General features: G+C 41.3%; 1 protein-coding gene across 4 annotated transcripts in view; it reads right to left on the reverse strand.

The window, feature by feature from the left end:
• Positions 1-21,681, reverse strand: part of LOC131242231 (protein NARROW LEAF 1-like) — a 30,821-nt gene extending 9,140 nt beyond the window's left edge. Inside the window, exons 1-3 of one of the 4 annotated variants that reach the window (XM_058240772.1) lie at positions 21,469-21,681; positions 8,012-8,521; positions 7,384-7,527 (exon numbers count right to left, since the gene is read on the reverse strand). In XM_058240772.1, the coding sequence (XP_058096755.1) occupies positions 7,384-7,527; positions 8,012-8,509 (642 nt within the window). In that variant the 5' untranslated portion in view covers positions 8,510-8,521; positions 21,469-21,681. Of the gene's footprint in view, positions 1-7,383; positions 7,528-8,011; positions 8,562-21,468 lie in introns of all 4 variants that reach the window. The other 3 variants (XM_058240765.1, XM_058240757.1, XM_058240748.1) reach the window with 3 other exon arrangements.
• Positions 21,682-22,152: the final 471 nt, after the last annotated feature.

Genomic DNA, 22,152 nt, shown 5'->3' on the forward strand with positions numbered 1-22,152 from the left:
CCTTTCCGGGGATAGACGATAAAGATGCGGAAATTGGAGCTTGAGCGGCATCTCCCCAAGCCAGGGATCTTCCCAAAACCGAATTGTGGAACCATCACCCAGCTAAAAACAATTGTACTGGATAACAGGATTCTTGACTTTAAGGATACCTTTCCAGATATGGGAAGCCTTGTACAATGATGAACCTTTAGGCCACAGATCCCCTGGCGCTGCGCCATACTTTCCTCCAACTATTTTCACCCATGGAGCCTCCCTCTCAGAAGCAAATCGCCAGACCCATTTTCCTAGCAACGCGGAATTCCACCACCCCCTCCCCCCCCCCCCCCCGCGGGAATACCTTGCAAACTTCACTCCAATCAAGCAAGTGAAACTTTCGCTGATTTTCTTTGCCGAACCACAGAAAATCCCTTCTGATTTTATCTATAATATTGAGCACGTGACCAGGGCACCAAAACAGAGACATGAAGAAAAGGGGAAGGCTAGACAGGGCTACTTTAATAAGAGTCAGGCGACCCCCCAAGGACAAATAACGGCATTTCCAGGAGGCCAAAAATCTATGAAACTTGTTAATGACCCTATCCCACATGAAGTTCGGCGGCCGGCCCACTGAAAGTGGAAGACCAAGGAAAAGAGTAGGGAAGGACGCGACCTTACAGCCCAGAGAGTCTGCATAAGCCTGAAGAGTGGGAGAGGGAATGTTGGTCCCTAGCAACTTGGACTTAGACATGTTTATCCGCAAGCCAGAGACCGCTTCAAAACAGCGCAGGGAGATGTGGAGATTAGCAATACAAGCTTCAGAAGCTTCGAGGAAGATAAGGGTGTCATCTGAGAACAGAATGTGGGTTATTGGGTTGGGGAGGCCGGGCATAAGGATACCACGCAGGAAACCTTCCTCTTGACCTCTGTTCAATACGGATGATAGCGCATTAGCGACAAACAGGAAAAGGAGGGGAAAGGGGATCCCCCTGGCGTAGGCCACGCGATCCCTTGAAGAAACCTTTGGGAGAACCATTGAGCATAATTGAATAGTGTGCCGATCCAATGCATGCAGCCATCCAACTTCTCCACTTGATCCCAAAACCCCAGCGGTAGAGCATATAGAGAAGGAATTGCTAGTCGACATGATCGTATGCCTTAGCTATGTCCAACTTACAGAAAATCCCTTGCACATGAGTCCTGTGGCAAGAATGGAGAACTCCATTTGCAATGAGAGTGGCGTCTGTAATCTGTCTTCCTTTAACAAATGCGTTCTAATTACAGGAGATAAGTTTGCCTAAAACTTTCGATAGCCGGGTAGATAATATTTTAGCAAGGATTTTGTATGGACTCCCTAACAAGCTGATACGTCCGAAGTCGGAAAAAGAGCTAGCACCTGCCACCTTAGGGATGAGGGAGATAAATGAAGCACCGAGGCCCTTCGAAAGAACTGCACGGCTATGAAATTCCTGGACAAAAAGAAGCAGGTTGAGACAGAGCAAGTCCCAAAAAGTCTGGAAGAAACTGATTGGAAAACCGTCAGGCCCAGGCGATTTGTCCCCTCCCAGGGCATCAACTGTAGCTTTAACCTCTTCCTCCGAGAATTCTGCTTCCAGTTGCTCGGCTTCTGAGGGATTCAGAGATGAGAAGGGCAAATTATCCAAACGCGAACTCACCCAATTCTCATCCGACAGCATGTGTTTGAAGTGAGCGATGGCGAGGGCTTCAATCTCCTCTGTCTTCAATTCTAGTTCCGTTATCCAAGATACTTAGAATAGCTTTAGAACGAGACCGCATATTGGCCATATTATGGAAGAATTTGGTATTTTTATCACCCTCAGCTACCCATCTCGCTCTAGATTTGATCCTCCGTGAGGCTACTTCTTCTTGGGCTCTGATCGAAAGGGTCTGAATTATGGCAATTCGCCGCTTCATAGATTCCAATGACAACGAAGAAACTTCTACCTGGGAATCAATTTGCTGGAGTTCAGACAGCAACGCCTCATTTTCAATCTCCCTCTACTTGACCTCCTGATGGCGCCACTCCTTGATTTTGGACTTTAAGAGTCTAAGCTTGCACAAAATTTTGTGGCCATGAAAGCCCTCCACCTGGAACCCAGACCACCAATCTGTTATTTTGCGCCGCAAGGAATCTGATCGAAACCACGAGGAGTTGATCCTGGAAGGTTTAGGGCCCTAGTTGTCGTCGTCCACCGATACGAAGATCGGGCAGTGGTCAGATGTGGTTCTAGGAAGAGCGGATTGATGAACGGAGGGGAAGGTCTCGATCCACTCAGGGGAAAGAAGGAATCTGTCCAGACGAGATTGGATAGGGGCAGCACGACCGTTGGTCCAAGTGAACCTGGCTCTCGAGAGAGGCAGGTCAACGAGTTGTTGGTGCTGAATCCACTCAGAGAACTGCAGCATTCCGGCCGACGGTCTTCTGATTCTGGAATGGTCTTCCGCGTTGCAAGTAACATTGAAATCCCCCACCATACATGAAGGTCCTGGAAAGGAAGGCCTTGCCTGAGTTAACTCCTCCCAGAACGGAGATCTAGCAAAATCGATGATAGGATCGTAAACAACAGAGATAAGGCATTGAAAGGGAGAGGAATTATCTTGGAGTTTCACGGTGACAGAATGAGATCCTGTGGATGAGGACAAGAGGTCCCAGTTGGACGATTTCCACACGACCAGGATCCCACCCGAGGACCCGACTGCATCCAAAGAGATCCATTTGGCATTGGTCACACCCCACAATGTGGTCAGAAGGTAATCTTTGAAACAAGAGACCTTAGTCTCCTAGAAACAAACGACGTCGGGATTTTTTCTCGCTATAGAAGCTTTAATCAGGCTCCTCTTATGCTTAGAGCCGACCCCCCTCACGTTCCAAGAGACTATCTTCATTGGATAACCACACTGCCCCAGTTGCCCTGTCGCCTTGAAGAGGCTTTAGAAGCTGAAACGAACCCCGGACTACCTTCGAGACATAGAAGCTCGCGGTTGCTGGTGATTCTGGATAAATGTTTGACTGGCAAGCTACTGCTTTCGATGGGTTTGCCTCTGTTTTCTATGCATTGAAATAAGGCCACGTAATCTTCCATCCGATCTCCAAAAGACAAGCCTAGGGATCTCCCGACCTTCCCTATGGCTTCTCTGATCCAGCGCTTTTTCTACATCTTAGAAATTAGGTCCACTCGATTACGCTCTGAAGGTGGGGGTTCGAGGTGGGGTTCAGCTATCATCTGTAGGGGTTCCACATTGAGGACTTCAGAAGAGAAGTTTTCATCAAATAGCGTGATTGGGCCCAAATCCTTGGACTCAGAAGCAGGTAGGAGAAGGAAACAAGGGAGGTGGGGGAAGGCGGGCGAGATTGATAATCCGATAGGGTACAGTTAGACGAGTTTCGCCCACCGAATGTGTCGTCCGGATCGAAGAAAGGGTACTGGTAGGAAGGAGGAGCAAAGATGATGGGGTGAGAGGGACTGGGAGTGAGAGCAAGACGAGAGATCGAAGTGGCAAAAGGAGTCGGGTCCAAACCAGGGTAGGAAGCTACACACGTATGAGTCGAGGATTGAGAGGAGCGAGATGCAGGCACGGGCCGATCGACTCGATCCAAGCAGCCAGTAGGGGGAAACACACGTCCCACATTACGTAAGAGAGAAGGAGATTTCTGTTGACGCGAAAGGGGGTCTGATGTGTCCCAATGTGTATCTACACGGACCGATGGTCGCTGCAGTGAATCTCCTGGGTAAAGTGCTAGGTGATTGTACTTGGCCCCGGATGACCCTCTCAAGGCTCCACACGTATCTTGGAAGTCAGAAGTCGTCAAGAGGTGCGGCGCTCGAGGAGACGACTGATCAAGAGAAGGCAGCCGAAAGGGCTTCGTCCCTCCACGTGTAGCCTGAGCATGATGAGTGGTGGCCTGACGCGGACATTCTCCTGCAGGTGTGTCAATCTCGCCTTGTGGTGCTCCACTGGAGCATGGAGGTTGTGGTTGGATATGGGAGACAGACGGACGAATCGTCACCGACGCCGAAGGAGGGCCCTCTCTAACTCGCCAAAGATCACCCCACCTCGGAAACTGCTCATCTTCCGATTCTTTTATCACCGGAAAATTGAAGGTCCGGTCATCAGTGAGAACCCTGACAAAGGAGGGCGACGAGTCCCCTTTCTTCCTTCTAACTCTGACACGAATAATGCCAATCTCCTCCCCCAACTTCATCTTCATATCCAATTCAAGGAAAGAATCGAGATAAGCCGCTACTGAGATAAAGAACTCGTCGAACCAAAGCTCTAATGGTATACCCCAAACTTAGAACTAGACGTTTTCCATGCCGAAGGAAGAGAAGTCAGCACATTTCATTACTCGTGCCACCGAGCCTCCAGAGTGGAGATGACCAGCCATCAGTAGCATCTCCGGGTTGATGCCAGCACAAACCTTCACCCATAGCTCGTTGAAGCCTAGAGGTTTGATAGTGTAATTACCCGGACGGAATCCCGTTGTTTCTACTATCCAGTCTCGCACCTGAGAGATAGGGGCTCCTTCCTTGCACAGAATAACAATGGAGTCTTGGAGGTCATCGCTGGCGTTGAGAAACAACTCCTTGTTCACCCCAATGGGGATATTGATTTTAGAGAAGAAAGGGTCAGAGGGTAGAGGCTGAGGTGACGAATTGGAAGAGTTGGTATGGGAGGAATGTCGATTGATAGAGGGTAGAGCCTGTTGTTGGTGGAGGGCCTCCTTAAAGGAGGGGGCGACCGAAGAAGTTGGGGTAGGGGAGGGGTGCGAGATTGGGGAGGGAGATTGGGAAGTTCCGGTCGGTAAACCTTCGAGGCCACAGGTCGGGATTTCTGAGCAGGGGCAAGCGGGGGCCCGAATCTGGCCCTTTGAACCAGCAACGGGCGACCAACAAACTTGATGCCATGAAGCATGTCCACAGCTCTAGCGAGTTCCGTCTCAGAGGACATTCGAACCAGAGCAAAACCTCTATATACTCCAGTATCGCGATCACAAGGCATCACTATATCCATAACCAAACAGGCACGACCAAAGACTCGCTCGATGTTGAGCGGGAACCATCCTTTGGGGAATCCTTTAACGAACAAAGTGGGGTAATCAATCCTATGTGAGAGTGGTAGAGGTTCCTTTGGCCTAGTCCGACGACGAACCTCTTGCCAATCTTCATCGCAACCAGCTGTTGGGTCTCTTTCTGCCCGCTAACTGTTAGCAAGGTGGGTAGTCTCCAAACCATTGTTCTTGGACGATGAGCCCAAACCGTCTGTCGCTTTAGATTTGTCTGTTGAGGCGTCTCCCCAATGGCGAGGAGGGCCATTTCTTGTTGTCCGATTGTTGTCCGTCTGCTTGTCGTCGTCGTTGCCGTCGCCATCATCCTCGTCAGTTCATCGTCGTCAGTTCACCGTCGTCCAACTGTTTGATAAAATGACTCAACAAAATGTGGCTGGTGGCAAGGAAGGTATGTATATCAGGTAATACATTCTAACAAAACAATGAGGCATTCATCCAAGAAAAGAGAGAGGATCATTTTTCTTTTCTTATGCTAGGCCAACTAGAGAAACTATACTTACACAGAGTAACAAAGCGTAAAGAGAAGCAGCAGCAGCAGATTTGAGGGGGTGCGGGACCACGGAAGCATTTGTTTCAAAATTTTGCAAGTATAAATCGCAAGGGAGCAAGAAGCCAGAACACAAGTCTGAAGGAGACTTCGAAGTGGGATTGACCCCTCAGTAGAGGGTTCAACCAACAAAGAGAAAAACATATTCTACTAAGGGAAAGTACTTTGCAACGCAGAGATCATGATCGCTCTTCTTGCCATGGTCCCCCCAGTTGGTGCTGTGGATTAAGGGTAACTCCAAAGACACCACAATATAACTCTCACATGCCTCATTTCTACAAACAACATTTTGAGTTGATCCATGAAACTAAGACCTTTTTTTTTTTTTTTTTTCGCATGTTACTTAGAAGTGTTTGAGAAAATACCTTTAAAACCATTGCCTCTGTTTGTAAAACAATGGGGTTTTGAAGTTGCAGTTCAAGTGTTTGTGGAAATGCCTCAATGGCGAACTCGGCTCGATCTTGGCTCGAACTCAGCCCGAGCTGGCCCGAGCTGCTGTCCGAACCGAGCCGAGCTGGCCAGTCAAGCTTGAGGACCGAGCCGAGCCGAGCCGAGTTCGAGCTGAGGTCAGCCAGTGTTCGACTCAATGTACACCCCTACTACATGTGATGTTTTTCAGTTTCTTGTCATTTTTTCAAAAAACAAAAAGAAAAAAAATTCTATTTTCACCCATTATCTTTAGCTTTTATGATGTATTATATTGTTTCCATGCATTTTCATAATTTTTATATATTAAAAGAAAAACAACTTGACTCCCCAAGTTGACTTCTTGGCCTGATGAGTAAATTCCCAATCACAAGTTTGTGAGCTCTACTCTAAGATACCCACCTATATCTACATGAAATAACATTGGTAGGAGAGTAAGGTAACCCAACTATGGCTGAACCATACATAAAAAGTCATATTAAAATATGATTAAACAATAGAATATATATATATATATATATATATTAAGAATCTTTAATATTAACGATATTAAAATTGTGCCAATAGCACAAACATTTTTGCAGCGGGTTCCACTAGGGAAACCAAGAAATCTTGTTATACACTAAGAGAGTGATTTTTGTAAAAGCACTGCCGTGTGGCATTTTTACTGATTACAAGTTTCACATAAAACATCTGCCATTTAATTTTTTTTTCCTCTGAGAAAATCTACCTCCACTTTTCTCTCCGAAACCTCCTCTCCCACACTTGCATACCTCCTCAAATCTACACACGCAACCTCAAATTATGTATAGGGCCCACTTTTTTATGTGTATGTCATCCAATCTATTCATCTGACATGCCCCACCAGGATAAATGGACTCTAAAAAATTAGGTCATTCCAAAACCAATGTGTGATTGAATTAAATGTCAACATCTTAAAGAGTCAGTAGGCAGGCCATGTCCCTTTGATCCAGAATGTTGATGTGATGGCTGCCTTCCTATTTTCAAAGTGGGGCCTACTTAAAGCGGTTACCTGCTGAACAACTTGGATCATGTACCAACAGAAAGCAACTTTAGCAGTTAGCACTAACTTTTGATGTGGAAGACCACTGACAAGCAGCTTAGTCAGTCAAATGGTTGGATGATTTCAGTTTAATGCAAAGCAGTCCTATGCTTCATTTTATAACTCCTACTAGTCTCCCTCTTACAACTGACTCTACTTGTGGTAACAAGAAATTGTAACGAGCTCCTCTGTCAAATGAAGATACATGCAGTAAAAACTAGAACTTTTCATCATTAAACCGGTGTTTAAAAAGGGGAATTGCTAGGAAGATGCAAACAGTACCTGAGAACCTGAACCGATGCATGGATCGCTTCCACGTAAGCCATCCACAAGCTCAGAATACAATTGTTCTTTGGGGATCGGTGCCGGTGCACCATAGTATGAGAACTCCACAACATCCACATCACACCATACACCTCCTGGTCCCTACTCAAGGGAGAAAGGCATGTCACTATCACAATAAAACCTGAGTTGAAAATGAGCGCTGCCAACCCACTCTCTCTGTGAGAGACCCGGGTTGTTCAGTTCATCAGGTGGCCCCATCATATATATGCCGTGACCCGAAAAATCAGACCAGGGCAGTCACTAGTTAGGCACACGTGTATGACACGTGGGCCGATGATCAATTTATTTCAACCATCACTCTATTCCTACCTTAGCCCACCTGATGACTTGACTACCTACTTTTTCCAATGGAACATACACAGTGGGGCCCAATAGATGAACAACCTGGATCTTGCACACAGGTGCCACCACAATTGTTGTGACAAAGCATACGATTTTTAAGTGCATAGCCATTCCATCTCTTGTTGAAATTAAGCTGACAATACATAAAAATCTTAAAAGGCCATGAATGAACATCAGATAATGCATTAATATCTCAAAGTAAAACTACAAACCAGTTCCTCACCTCAAGGGCAGAGGGCAGGCACTGGATGTGGCTGAGCCACTGCCTGTGAACTTTCCGGGCGACAAATACAAGAATAGCAGGTATGTCCGTCAGCATCCCCTTTCGAATCCGAAAACCAATGGCCGTTCCAAGGCTATAACATCGCAAGATCTTGCTATGAAATGCTCTTATAGTCATTACTTCAAGCAATGTGGTCGCTTGCTGCCCCGTTGGCAACCGATCAAGTGTTTTGGGTAGGACCCCTTTCTGAAGGTTCCCAAAATAATTCGCCCGATCTTCAGCAGAAACATTAAGTCGAGTAGAAGTGGGCCACGAGAAGTGGGCAGCATTGCTCTCAGAGTGCTGACCACCCGATGCGAATGCTTGGAGAGGTGGCGAACTTAAGGAATGAAGGTTGGTGTGACCACAGATATTTCTCTCCAGATCCAAAGCCGATTCCTCAGAATTTGCTGATGTAGTGTGATTCCCCCTCGACTCCAATGTTCTGGTAATGTCCATTCTTCGCAAAACCTACATGGAACTAATCCAATAATCTCTCACGCTACAGAGACTAACAACAAAAAAATTCACATGTAAAGACAGAATCTGAACTCCATCAAACATGGTTTAAAGTTTCAAAGATATAGGCCAATATTAGGGTTTAATGCCTTGGGAAATTAAACACGTATTTTACAAGATATCATCGAAAATATTGTCAGAATCTGCTGATAAATTAAACACGTATTTTACAAGATATCATCGAAAATATCGTCAGAATCTGCTGATATATCGTGAATTCATGATACCAACAATTTTGCGATAAATCTGCAGTCTTTTAGTTATAAGTTAACAATGTTTCAATCAAAACACGCAATATTTCACAATTTTCAACCGAAAGTACCATAAACAAACAAACAAACAGAAAAAAAAAAAAAGCCAAAAGTTTTTTGTTTGGTCCCTTTTGTCCTTTCACAACTCCACTTGCGTTGATGCACTTGCGTTGTTTTGCATCAAAACACAGTTTGGTGGAGAAATTGCAATCAAAGAGAGATTTAAAGCCAGAACCTCATAGTTGAGGAAATTAGATTTCTTTTTAATTCGTTTTATCAATAGATTATCAAAAAAATAAGTAGAAATCCATGTCTACGCATGACTCCGATGCACTAATGGATTTCAACCACGAAACTTGGATTTCGAAGGGGAAATGGAAGATATGGAAAAATCTGAATGATTTGAACTCATTTTGATATGATAGCATCATCTATGGATGACAGTGCATAGTTCTGTAGCTTAAACATTGGAAATTTATTGTGCATAGTTTTTTGTTCTTGTAGCTGTGTAATCATGTGTCTTTTAATATCTCCTAAAGTTCCACTGACATTCGAATATTTTCCTAAAGTTTCCCCAAAGTTTTGTTCAAACTGCGAAACTTTGCGCCATATTGAAACATTTCCTGATATTTCCTGCAAATTTTCCCGTTCTTGAAGGTGCAAAACTGTGTGAAACAAATATTTAAAACTTGCCATTAAGTCCTATGCTTTAGAATTGAGTGTAAAAATCTATAAAAACATATTAAAGTGCAATTGAACTAAACATTTTCTTTTGGAGTGTGTTCTGATCATTGTTCGGAGCAATGTTTCAAATCTTGACGATATTGGCTAATATATTCCACGATATATCTTGTATCCCACCTATGCAATACGAAATGCATAGGTAGTGCCGATATATCCCACATGTTTGATCCAGTGAGCATTTTTAATTTCCGATCCTTTTTTTAAAATTTATGTTAAATAAGTGTCAAATGGTTACAAATCCATCGGTTTTTCATGTTTTGCATGAAAATTCATAGAGTTTTTGAGCTTTGATTTCAATATCCATTGTTCTTCATGTTCTCTGTGTTTTTTTCAAAATTTTCCTTCAACCAACTATCAATTAAGACTAATTTCGAAGTATTTAGGAGTATTTGATGAAATGATAATCACATACGGTAATTTCAAAATTTGAGTGTAGATGATCTGATTTGGGAAATTTTGGGGAAAATTCAAAATTTTCCCAATTTATTGCAAATTGCTTGCAATGTTGCACTCCAAACATGAAATCAAGTATGTATGAAGGCTGATCTAGTGATTTGTTATGTCTTTGTCAATTTTTAGAAAATAAAAATCATTTTTAATTAAAAATTAATAAAATATTAATTTTGTTCTTTGAAATTTCCCTTCAACTAACTGTCAATTGAGACTAATTTTGAAGTATTTAGGAGTGTTTGATGAAATGATAATCACATACACTCTAAATGTTATGCATTCAATTTGAATATAGTTGCAATAGTTCTATCAAACAGCGCATAACTTAGGATCCTATACAAAGGAAACCTATTATGTGCACTTTTTTTAAAGATTGTTATAATTTAAAAGTGTGTATTAAGGTCTTTTTTAACAACTCCTGAAGTTTCATTGAAAAAATCAAACATTTTCCCAATGTTTCTGCATGTTTCCCAAAAAGTGCGATAAATTAACCGACACAAACGATATATCCCATGCAATAACCAATACATATATGTATCCCAAGGATGCGATACGTAACGCGATACCGATATTTCGAACACCGGTTCGGATTATCCCCGATATTATCCCTATCTCCAGCTCGGCGATACCGATAACAATGGTAGCGATGTCAATAACATCGGTAGTCTCAGAAATTCTACCTATCAACAAGGTATCGCTAAGTATCACCAATGTATTGATATCATCGATGTAAATTCCAAGTGTTGCTTGTATCAACGATATTTCGATAATATTGCCAATGCATCAATATCGCCAAAAATCTATTTATTAAAAAACTTTCATTTCAAAATTTTTTTACAGGCACATGGTTACATGTAGTGTTCAAAGTATCGGTATTACTACAAGTTTAGTTGGTCAAGGATACAGAAACAATATTGATATCGCCAATAATATTGTCGATAATCGAAAATGTGGGGAAATGGTAGGTTTTTTTCAATGAAACTTCAGGAGACGCTAAAATACACATTTGCATATTTAAGAATAGAAAAGTTGCAAAAGGAATGCACACATAATAAGTTTCTATTTAATGGGGGCCTAAAAGCATACGTTGTCCTAAGTCATAGACAGATTCAAGTCGTATCTTGCTAGATGGAAATGTAGATTCTTATCTTTGGGTGGCCGCTTAACTCTCATTAAGGCGGCACTTTCAAATCTTCCATTATACTTCATGTCTTTATTCAAATGCCTAGCTTCGATTGTGGCAAAGTTGGAAAAACTAAGATGTGATTTCTTATGGCATGGGAAGGAAGAAAAGAAGAAATTCCACTTGGTCGAATGGAAGGAGGTTTGCAAGCATTTTCAAGTGGTGGAGCAGGCGTAAAAGATCTCAAGACCATGAATCGGACTCTTTTAGGGAAGTGGACGTGGAGGCTAGGGACGGAAAATGGGAGTCTCTAGAATACGATAGTCAAGAGTAAATATGAGAGCTCGGATGGAGGTTGGTGGACCAAGGTTACTTCGATCTACAAGGCATCGGCTCTTTGGAGAGGTGTGTTATCAATAAAAAAGGAAGTTCTAAAAGATATTGGTTTTGATCTAGGGAAGGGAGACAACATTCAGTTTTGGGAAGACATCTGGGTGGGACATTCAGCTTTGAAAGTGGATTTCCCAAACATCTTCTGCCTCGCCCCAAATCAGGCTATTACAATTGATAGGTGCTACACCGTTCTCGGGAGCAAGGTCGAGTGGAATCCGATGTGCACAAGAAATCTTCAAGGTTGGGAGATTGATGAGTACATAGCACTCCTAGATCGCATTTAGAAAGGCAAGCTGGATCAGTATAGCGAAGACAGATTAATATGGAGACTTGATAAATCCAGCAATTTCTTGGTGAAGTCATTATATAACCAAATGGCCAGGAATCCCTCCCCCAAAGAAGAGCCATTGACAACTCAAGTTTGGAGATACCCAACCCCTCCAAAGATTGTAGCCTTTGGATGGCTGGTTAGAAAGAAGAAAGTCCTCACGGTTGATAATCTTCGGAAAAGGGGGATGATCATTACGAATGTATGCCCATGTTGCATGGTAGATGAAGAATCGATGGATCATCTCTTTATTCATTGCTCCTTTATCAACCAAATCTGGCTAGACATTTTGAAACCCTTCGGTATTAGGTGGTCTCACCCTGATACGGCAGGTCGGCTTCTTAAGGCGTGGCATGGGGTTAGAATGGGTAAATATAGGACGGCATTATGGAGATTGGCCCTTCTCGCGGTGTGGTGGTCTGTGTGGGAAGAAAGGAATGGGAGATGTTTCAATGATACCTCCAACTCGGCGGAGTCTATAGTCCGTAGAGTTAAATAGTTAATCATAGAATGGGCTGCTAATGTAGATAATCTTAAGAGATGTAATTTTCTTTTCTTGGAGCTTAGTTTGGTCCGCTTCTTTTGCGGCCATGCTCTCTCTGTATTCTCTTTTTGCTTTCTAATATAAGTTTCGTGACCTTTCAAAAAAAAAAACATATGTTGTCCTTCCATCCCATCTATCCATCCATCCAGCTTTCCATCCAAAATATCTATCAATATTTCACAATATCAACAACACGATAATTTACTGAGAAATCGTTGATAATTGTTAAGGAAACGAAAGATTGTGGTCTCAATATTGCCTATGTTGTGAAAACGATAATATTGCTATATAAATATAATCGATATTATTGTCGACAATTTGAACATCGCACGTAACCATGTGCCCAAAAATATTTTTGAAATGAAAGTTTTTTTAATAAACAGATTTTTGGCGATATTGATACATTGGCAATATTATCGATATATTGTCGATACAATGGTGATACAAGCGACACCTGGAATTTACATCGTCAAAAATATTAGCGATACATTGATGATATCAATATATTGTGATATTTAGCAATACATTGTTGATACCTAGAATTTCTGAAACTACCAATGTTATCAGTATCGCTACCAGTGTTATTGGTATCACCGAGCTAGAGATAGGGATAATGTTGGGGATATTTTGATAACATTGGGGATACTCCGGTGTTTACATAAAGTGTTCAAATTGTTGACAATAATACCGATTATACAGCAATATTATCGTTATTGCAACATGAGCAAATATTGAGACCACAAACTTTCGTTTCCTTCCCAATTATCAACGATTTCTCAACGAATTATCTTGGCTGGATGGATGGTTGGATGGATAGATGGGATGGAAGGACAACATATGCTTTTAGGCCCCCATTAAATGGAAACTTACTATGTGTGCATTCATTTTATAATTTTTTTTATTCTTAAATATGAAATATGTGCATTTTAGCATTCCTGAAGTTTCATTGAAAAAACCCACCATCTCCCCGCATTTTCGGTTATCGACGATAATATCAGCAATATTGATATTGTTTCTATATCCCTGACAAACAAAACTTGTAGCGTACCGATACTTTGAACACTGGTTTTGATAAATTACCGAATTTAAATACATTTCCTTTTGAGGTATGTTAGATAAATTACTAAATTGAATTATAATAATTGGTCTAGTAATTTTTCTTTTTGAATGATAATGTTCTTCTTCTTCTACTTTTTATTGAAATGTGATAATGACCTTTTTCTTCTCTTGTTCTCTGTTTGTTTGTTTGTTTTGGTCTTTGGCCTTTTTAATAGAATCATCTCTCAAAAAAAAGGAGGAAAATACATATACTTAAATGATGACGAATCATCTAATGTGAACATAAATCATTCCAATAAATAAGACTAACCAAATCACGACTGTTCCCCCACATAATTCATATTTGGGGATTGGGTGAAATTTGCAAAATGTTACTCCCAAATTGGACATGAAAAGAGGATCAACAATAATTTGATGGTTGCTTCCGCATTATGAAGAAATGCCATCCACATGCTCAAAGTGTCGACTTCAACCATCATGGGTACCGTGGCCACAAATTCAATCTTCTCTACTCTTTCACTATGATGGCTCCCATAATACTTTGGCATGGCCCACCTGGGTTGCATCATTCTGCCAAGCTAGAACAAAATTAACTCCGTCAGCTACCATGACTTCTAGTCTTGATTTGCTGCTTTGGTCTTTCCTTTTAATGGATTTGGCAGATGCAATTATTTGCCTTCATTTTAACTTGTTGGCTTTTTAGGTTGCATGGGTGCCACTATGATTTTCTTCCCACCTAATGGGAACATGCATGTGTTTGCCTTGGTAAAATGGATCCCATCTTAGGCTATTAAGCACATACACTACAACGATGACACGACAAACCTCATCCAGAGATTTTTTTCCAATGAAGAAAGTGACTAAAATGATGAGAATTTACTAAATTTTGTTAACTCAATTTTTCTTTTCTTTTCTTTTTCTTTTTATTTTTTCTTTTTTGTAGGTTAAAGATTTTATTCCCAAAAGCCAGGCAAAAAGCCGAGCTAACAAATACAAAAAATGAAGGAGAACACAAAAGTTACATCCCCAAAACTGAATGAGCAAAATAAGAGTCAAATCGTCATGCATAGGTTGCCCATTCAATTACATCCCCTTTAGACTTCCAAATACTCTCTCCCACGGACTCGAACTATTCCGGAAACATCATCCATTGCATCCCCCCCATGTATTCCATAGAAACACTAGGAAGAGCAGCTGCCATAATGCTCGAAGGTCCTTTGCCAAATCCACCTCATGCCAAACTTGGAACAAATACTCAATAGAAGAAGGCATTACCCAATGGATGCCAGATACCTTGAAAATCTGAGTCCATACTTGAGAAACGAATGGGCAATGGATGAATAAATGGTCAATTAATTCCGCGTCCGCCATGCAAACTAGGTAAATATTGGGGAGAATCATAGCTCGCTTAAGAGAATACATTTTCTTCAAACCAACCAAGCAAAGGAGGCAACCTTTAGGGGGGGGCCGCCATAGAACCAGAAGGTGTGGAAAATGTGTCCATTGGTCTCATCCCCCGAACCAAGGATCTGCCAGAAGATGTGTCACTCCATATTATAGGGTCCAACGTTGACAAAGAAGGTTGGATGTAAAAAAAGACAAGCCATCAACCTCACAAAGTCCACCTCTTCATTTGAAAGGTCCCTGCAACATGGGAGACACCATCGAAAGACAAGCCATCAACCTCACAAAATCCAGCTCTTCATCTGAACCGTCATTGCCACTTGCCCAAAAGAGCAACATTCATCACTTTCAAATCTCTTATTCCCACTCCACCTTCAGCCAACGGCTTGCACACCTCTTCCCACTTTAGAAGATGAAACTTATGGTTGTCGTTGGCCCCATGCCATAGAAAGTACCATCTTTGGACACTTATACACAGACATAAAATATAAAGGTAGGCTCGATAGAGTCACCTTGATAAGGGTAATACGTCCCGCCAGGTATAAGTGCTTGCCTTTCCACTTGGATAACTTCCACTCAAATCTTTCAATCACCCTACTCCATAGATGCTTCGGGGGTTTTCTTATGCATAACGGAAGACCCAAGTAAGCAAATGGAAAAGAACCAACTTTGCACCCGAATATAAATGCTACGTTGGACAATTCTTCCTTGGATAGGCCTATGCCAAGCATCTCACTCTTCCCCACATTTATCCTGAGACCCGAGATCTCCTCATAACATCCCAATATCTTCCTCTGATTATCAATCATATAGCATCCACATTACAAAATAATAAAGTGTTGTCCGCAAATTGTAAATGGGAAATTTTGGGACCAACATGAGAAGGACAGAAACCTGATATTAGCCCCACCTCTTGGCCTTTTGTTAACATGGCACTCAATGCATCCGCTCTACAATAAATAGAAATGGGGAAAAAGGATCCCCCCACCGAAGACCTCGCGATGAATTGAAGAAGCCTTTTCGCGAACCATTAACCAACATCGAAAAGGATGTCGAAGATACACATTCTAACATCCATCGGATCCATTTGTTGCCGCATTCTAGCCTTTTCAACATATATTCCAAGAATCTCCAATCCACATGGTCATATGCCTTCTCAATATCTAGTTTGCATAACACCCCTTTTATACTTTCCTTATTCCTTGAGTAAGATACATTCGTGCGCAAGCAACACGCTATCTAGGATTTGCCTATCTACTACAAAGGCTCCTTGATTTTCTAAAATAATCGAAGGAAGAACTCTTATGAATCTATTAGCGAAAACCTTCGCTAGGATTTTGTAGGGGCTGCCAATAAGACTAATCGGACAAAATTCTAATAAAGACTACATCTTCTCACTTTGGAATAAGCATTATAAACGCAGCCCTCAACCATTCGATAAGCTGACCTTTCTCACAGAATTCTTACACAAATTCCACCACATCTTCTTTACTGTTTCCCAAAAAAATCCGATAAAAGGCTATAGGGAAACCATCAAGTCCGGGAGCCTTATTGCTACCTAAGGAATCCATGGTGTTCTTGATCTCTTCTTCCACAATAGGCTTCTCAAAGGATTCCATATCCACAGTCAATAATTTTCGGAACTGTAAATTATCTAAGACCGGCCAAGTCCAACCATCACCAGATAATATGTTAGAAAATAGTCTCCCATGGTATCACAAACTTGATTCTTCTCTTCAATCCGCTCCCTATTGACTGCTACACTGCTAATCCGATTATGTCTTCCCTGGCCACTTGCTATCCCATGAAAAAAATAGGTGTTTTTGTCACCTTCTTTGAGCTACACCGATCTTAATCTTAGCCTCTTCCTTATTTCTTCTTCTTTAAGGAATCTAGAATACTCCACTAATAAAATGAAAAGCCTGTTACAATCCTCCTCTGATAAGGCAACTCCCTCTTCTTTCATGTCGAGATCGTTAAGTTCAACAATTACAGTTTCAGCCCTCTCGGCTCGATTTGCGATTTGCGAAGAATTCCTTCTTCCAATCAACCAGCTTTAGCTTTAAGAATTTGATTTTTTGTGCAAGACAAAAGCCAACAGTTCCTAATGCCAGGAAAGACCCCCTCCAGTTCCTGACCATTTTAGTAAAATTCTCCAGTCTCCACTTCCATCCATGCAAGTTGAAATAAAAAAGGTTTGGGGGCCCAGCTTCTTCCGAAACTTGTAGCAGAATTAGACAGTGGTCTGATGTTGTTTTAGGTGAACTGAGTGATTTAACCAAGGGGAATTTATCCACCCAATCAGCTGAAACCATGACTCTGTCGAGTTTGGACATCACTAGATTTTCTGTCCCATTTGTCCAAGTGTATTTTGCCCCGCTCATAGGAATGTCGATCATTTCATTTAGAGTAACCCATTCGCCAAATTCTTTGATGCTTCTGGTTTGTCTACCTCCATTGTTCTTCTCATGAATGAAATGGATTACATTGAAATCTCCCCCCACACACCAGGGGAGGTTATAAATAGTTCTAACTTGATTCAATTCATCCCAAGTTCTAACTTGATTCAATTCATCCCACAGAAGATCTCTCCAATTCGGAAGACAAAGACCATATACCGCTGAAAATAGCCACCTAAACTGAGAAGATGTATCATCAAAAGCTCTAATTTAGTGTGAAGATATGCCCAAGGAAGAATTAAGACTGTCAATTTGCACCATCACAGATATTGCCACTGCAAATTAGATCCTTTCTCTGGTCTTTTCCCTCCTCTTTCCCTTAAATAATGACATGTGGTGGGACCTTTTGGGCACCCCCTCACGCTTTGACATGGACCCACCTAGCTTGCATCATTGTTTGAGTGAAAATTCAGAATGGAAATAAAGCAAAACTATCTCTTTAGTCTCTTAGGAGGAATTAGAACCCAAATCAGAATCTTAAAAAGGAGTTCTATAAGAGAACAAAGCAAAATAAAGAAAAAGATACAAGCCAAAGTGCCAAACTGCCGCATCTTTTGGTTTTTCTAGAAGAGGAAGCAAGAAAAATTCATGCTAGAGTCCTAGACCAACCACTATACTCTCACCTAACAAGCAAAAGCAAACCCATATCCAAAAATGAGGTTCTGTTTGAGGGAGAAAAAAAAAAGAGGCAAGAAATGAAAATAGAGAATATCAACCAAGTGCAAGGTAGCAAATTAATGATTTTAAAAAAAGGGTGATGAAGCACAAATCATAATATAAAAATAAGTTTATTTAAGAGGAAAAAGGCATGAAAATAAAGAATGATTGTACATTGTTTTCTGCTTTCTTTAAGAGAAAAATATGCAGGGTAGAACAACCACCATACTCTTTGTAAATTGGCCTGAGAAAACACAAATCAGCATTTGATATTCATCAAGGTTTTCTAAACAAGAGCTGAAAGCTCATTGTACTAAGAGACTTCGTGAAGAAGTCGGCAATCTCAATCCCAAAGGAGATTCAAGAGAGCGAGAGAACGCCAGTCCAAAAGAAAAGATGGCACGTGTTTCAACACTATTATGCACAAAATACCCTCCAGGTGTGTAGGTCTCCACCATCAACTGCCAACGAAGCCTAAGGAGAAACACTACAAAAGAGGATCTTCACAAGAGATTATGATTACCAATTTAAACTCAAGGATGTGTTTTTTTTTAAGCCGGGTGGAATTGATGCGGCCAAATGGCCACACAAGCCAATTGATCAAGATTTGAAAAAATGGGCCGCATCTCACATGTGCAAGCTCCACACTATGCACAATAAATAAATCACTTTCCTTTCTTAGCTCATCTCTATTTTTCTTTTCTTTCAAATCTCTACATTAAGAAATATCTCTACTTTCATTTTCTTTCAAACCTCTACATTAGAACATATCTCTACTTTCCTTTTCTTTCAAACCTCTACATTAGAAAATATCTCTACTTTCCTTTTCTTTCAAAACTACGTTAGGAAATTTCATTTTTCTTTCATACCTTTATATTAGACAAGAAGTAATCTTAGATTTTTCTTATTTAAGTGCTTTCTTAACTAAAGTTATTTCTTATTTAGGTTGGGGTGGGGAGGGTGGTGGGAGGGGGGGCTTGAACTTCAATCTGGTGTGTCGAATCGTATTACAATTAGTTTCATCCTTGATCTAGTTGCATCACGCAGCCATACATCGTATGGTGGCATATCTACGGCTTCACACCACACAAAGTCCATTTTTACCATAACAACTAATTTTCAGGGAAAATAGGCCATGTTTATAATCAAATGGGATGGGCCCACTAAGCCTGATACATGTGTTGTGGGTTGAAGTCAAGTTGCGTCGTGGTTTTAATTCCATGAACTTCAAATCAACATCAAAGTTGATAATCTTATGCTCAAAATGTTGCTAAAATATTCCTCTCCTAACCCTGCATGACTTCAAAAAGAACTCCCAGGTCCCAACTGAAGAATTAGATTGAGCTTTAAATCCAAGAAACAAGTTTTTAGTTTTTTTAGCAAAACCTTGAGATACTCTCGAGATGAGCTCAAAACAATCTAAAAATGCATCAAATTTCTCTAAAAATCAAGACCTATCAAGAGGGACCACTTTTTACTGGATCTAAGGTGGTCGGTTGATGGCCCCACTTGCATTAACGTGTTTGAAGACCGAAACGAGATTGTGTGGCAGTCAGGAGATACGGAGAGATTGAGGAAAAAATAACCTGACTCGAGGTCCAAAGATAATAGAAGATGCTCATATTTGAAGTAGGCTCTAATACCATGAAACTTACAGAGAAGGCTTGAAAGAATGAATTATTCTCTAACTTCATTGAAGGAAGTAATAAGGTATATGTACAACAAATCACTAAACTAAGCTTCCATATAATAAATGACTAACCACCCTTAAATATAGCAATGACTAAACTACCCGTATATACAACATCATATAACATATCCCCCAACCAAAAGGCAGTCATTCCACCATCTATTTAAAGAGAATCTTTCTAGGTCATTGCACAATGAACCAGTCATGGTCATTTCCACTGTACATGTGGCCGTAAATCAGTGAACCAAAATTATCTGACTGTTGGGCTCTGCAATTGGATGGCCCTTGGTATGAAACCACTCTTGAAAAGATACCAGCATCTAATTAATACACTTTTCTGTTTTGAACTAGACCACTAACACTAGTTGTTTTCATCCCCAATTGACAGCTAAAATTCCTTTCTAGTGCGGTGTGGCCCACCAGATGGATTCTCCAGAACGTCCAATCGTGCAGCCATGTTTACCAATAAGTTGACCCCAAAAAAAGAAACGTGAAAGATTCATTACATGATGGATTCTAGTTAGCCTCCGATTCAAACCACACAATATGCAAAAACAATGCTTGCAGATAACATAATCAAACACTCCAAAATTAATAAGTGATGAAAGAAAACAAATTTCTGAAGTAGAACAGAACCCACTTCATGTATGCACCAAACATATCCTTCATAACCAAAGGAAAAAAAAAAAATCTCAAAAGTTTCATAGCAGAATATCAATATAAATGGCAACGTTCTTTTTCCCCGTGAGAGCAACAAAAAGGAAAAGGATCTCCCACAAACGATTTTATTTAAGTCAAGTCATCAAGAACTCAATCTCCTTACGTGGGGCATACATGCCTGAGTTCATGACTGTCTATCTCAATCAGTGGAATTTGCCCACTGAATGCCAGCCATCGGGATTCATACACCCATCCATTTACAATCATTAAAACCCTCCAATCACTACCTAAGACCGGCCTACCAATGTGATTTTCAGGTACATCCCATCCACATTGGGGCCCTACAAATGAAAGGCCCGGATCCTGTACCCGTGTGCTTCATGCATGGAAATCAAGTGCTCAGTAGCATTCTATCCTTTCTCATCAAAATTGAAAGTTAGTAAACCACTCTACTTCGCATACATGCATGAGTTCATGACATCTATCTCATTCAGTGGAATTTGCCCACTGAATGCCAGCCATCAGTTGGGATTTCATCCAACCGTCCATTTACCATCGTTAAAAACCCTCCAATCACTAGCTAAGATCACCAGACCAATGTGATTTTTTAGGGAAACCCCAGCCACACTAGGGCCCTACAGATGAAAGGCCTCGATTCCATACACGTGTGCCTCACATATGGAAATTGAGTACTCAGTTGGTAGCATTCCATCCTTCCCCATCGAAGCTGAACGGTAGAAAACCACTCTACTTCTACTATAGTATCCACAAGGGAGCAAAAAATAAAATAGGAATTTGATATATACACCCACCCTGGTTGATAGACACACACCCATATTCCAATTTGGGAATCAAAATAGCACAAAATGTACTATTTGAATTACCCAAATGAAAGATGGGGTGTCTGTAAATCAATCAAAGTAGGCGTAGATAGTATTAAAACGAGAGCACAAGCACACAACAGACCAATCAAATTGCAATCTTTCCACGGAATCGTAGAAACCATGCTTGCAGAAAACAACTTCTGAACAGCCCGAAATCAAGAAATGGTGAGAGGACAAAACGTAAAAGCAGCAGAAAATAGACTTCAAGAACAAAGAAAGATGCAAGCTTGGAAGGTTTTTTGAAGAGACTCACCTATGAGGAGTGGATTTTCTGAGATGGATCTTGAATCTGAGACTCTTTTGGAGATTTCTCAGGCCTTGATAGAGCTCTTCCAACCTTTCCCATTTGGAAGTTTTGAGCGGAAACTCTTCTGCAGCGGCACAAATGGCCAGACGGCAGGAGTTGCAGAAAAGAAACCCCCCATGTGTGGAGAGCGGGTTAGAGACGGAGAGATAGAGAGTTTATATAGCAGCATGTAACGGCGGCCGATATATCGTCGTTACGAAAGCACAGTTCACCCGTTACAGTGCAAGGGTGAAGTATCGGCCAACGTTTTGACTGCCACTTAGTCAACAAGCGGTCCAGATATTATTTTGGTCCATTTGTTACAGAGCAGTGTAGATCTGGTCCGTCCAGTGCACGTGGAGAACACAAGGCTTTTTTGCTAGATGGGAGAGGGTGGGGAAGCTCTAAAAAAAAGGTAAAGCTGTTTGATACTCTGTTTGGGTGGTGTTGATACTCAGCTACTTTTAAATTGTGCGCGTGCTGGGAGGGTGCGTTGGTACCTTGTGCTGCTGGAAAAGCTATGTGGGCCTCACCAAAACGAGGCTGATCCAAATCTCAAGGGGACTACTCTAATAAGAAACAGGGTGATTGAATGCCAACCATTAAAAATCCCTTTGAAACTGCTTATAGGTTTGAAATAAGTTGATATTT

The sequence above is a fragment of the Magnolia sinica genome, chromosome 1 (genome assembly GCF_029962835.1).
Source record: "Magnolia sinica isolate HGM2019 chromosome 1, MsV1, whole genome shotgun sequence".
Lineage (NCBI taxonomy): Eukaryota > Viridiplantae > Streptophyta > Magnoliopsida > Magnoliales > Magnoliaceae > Magnolia > Magnolia sinica.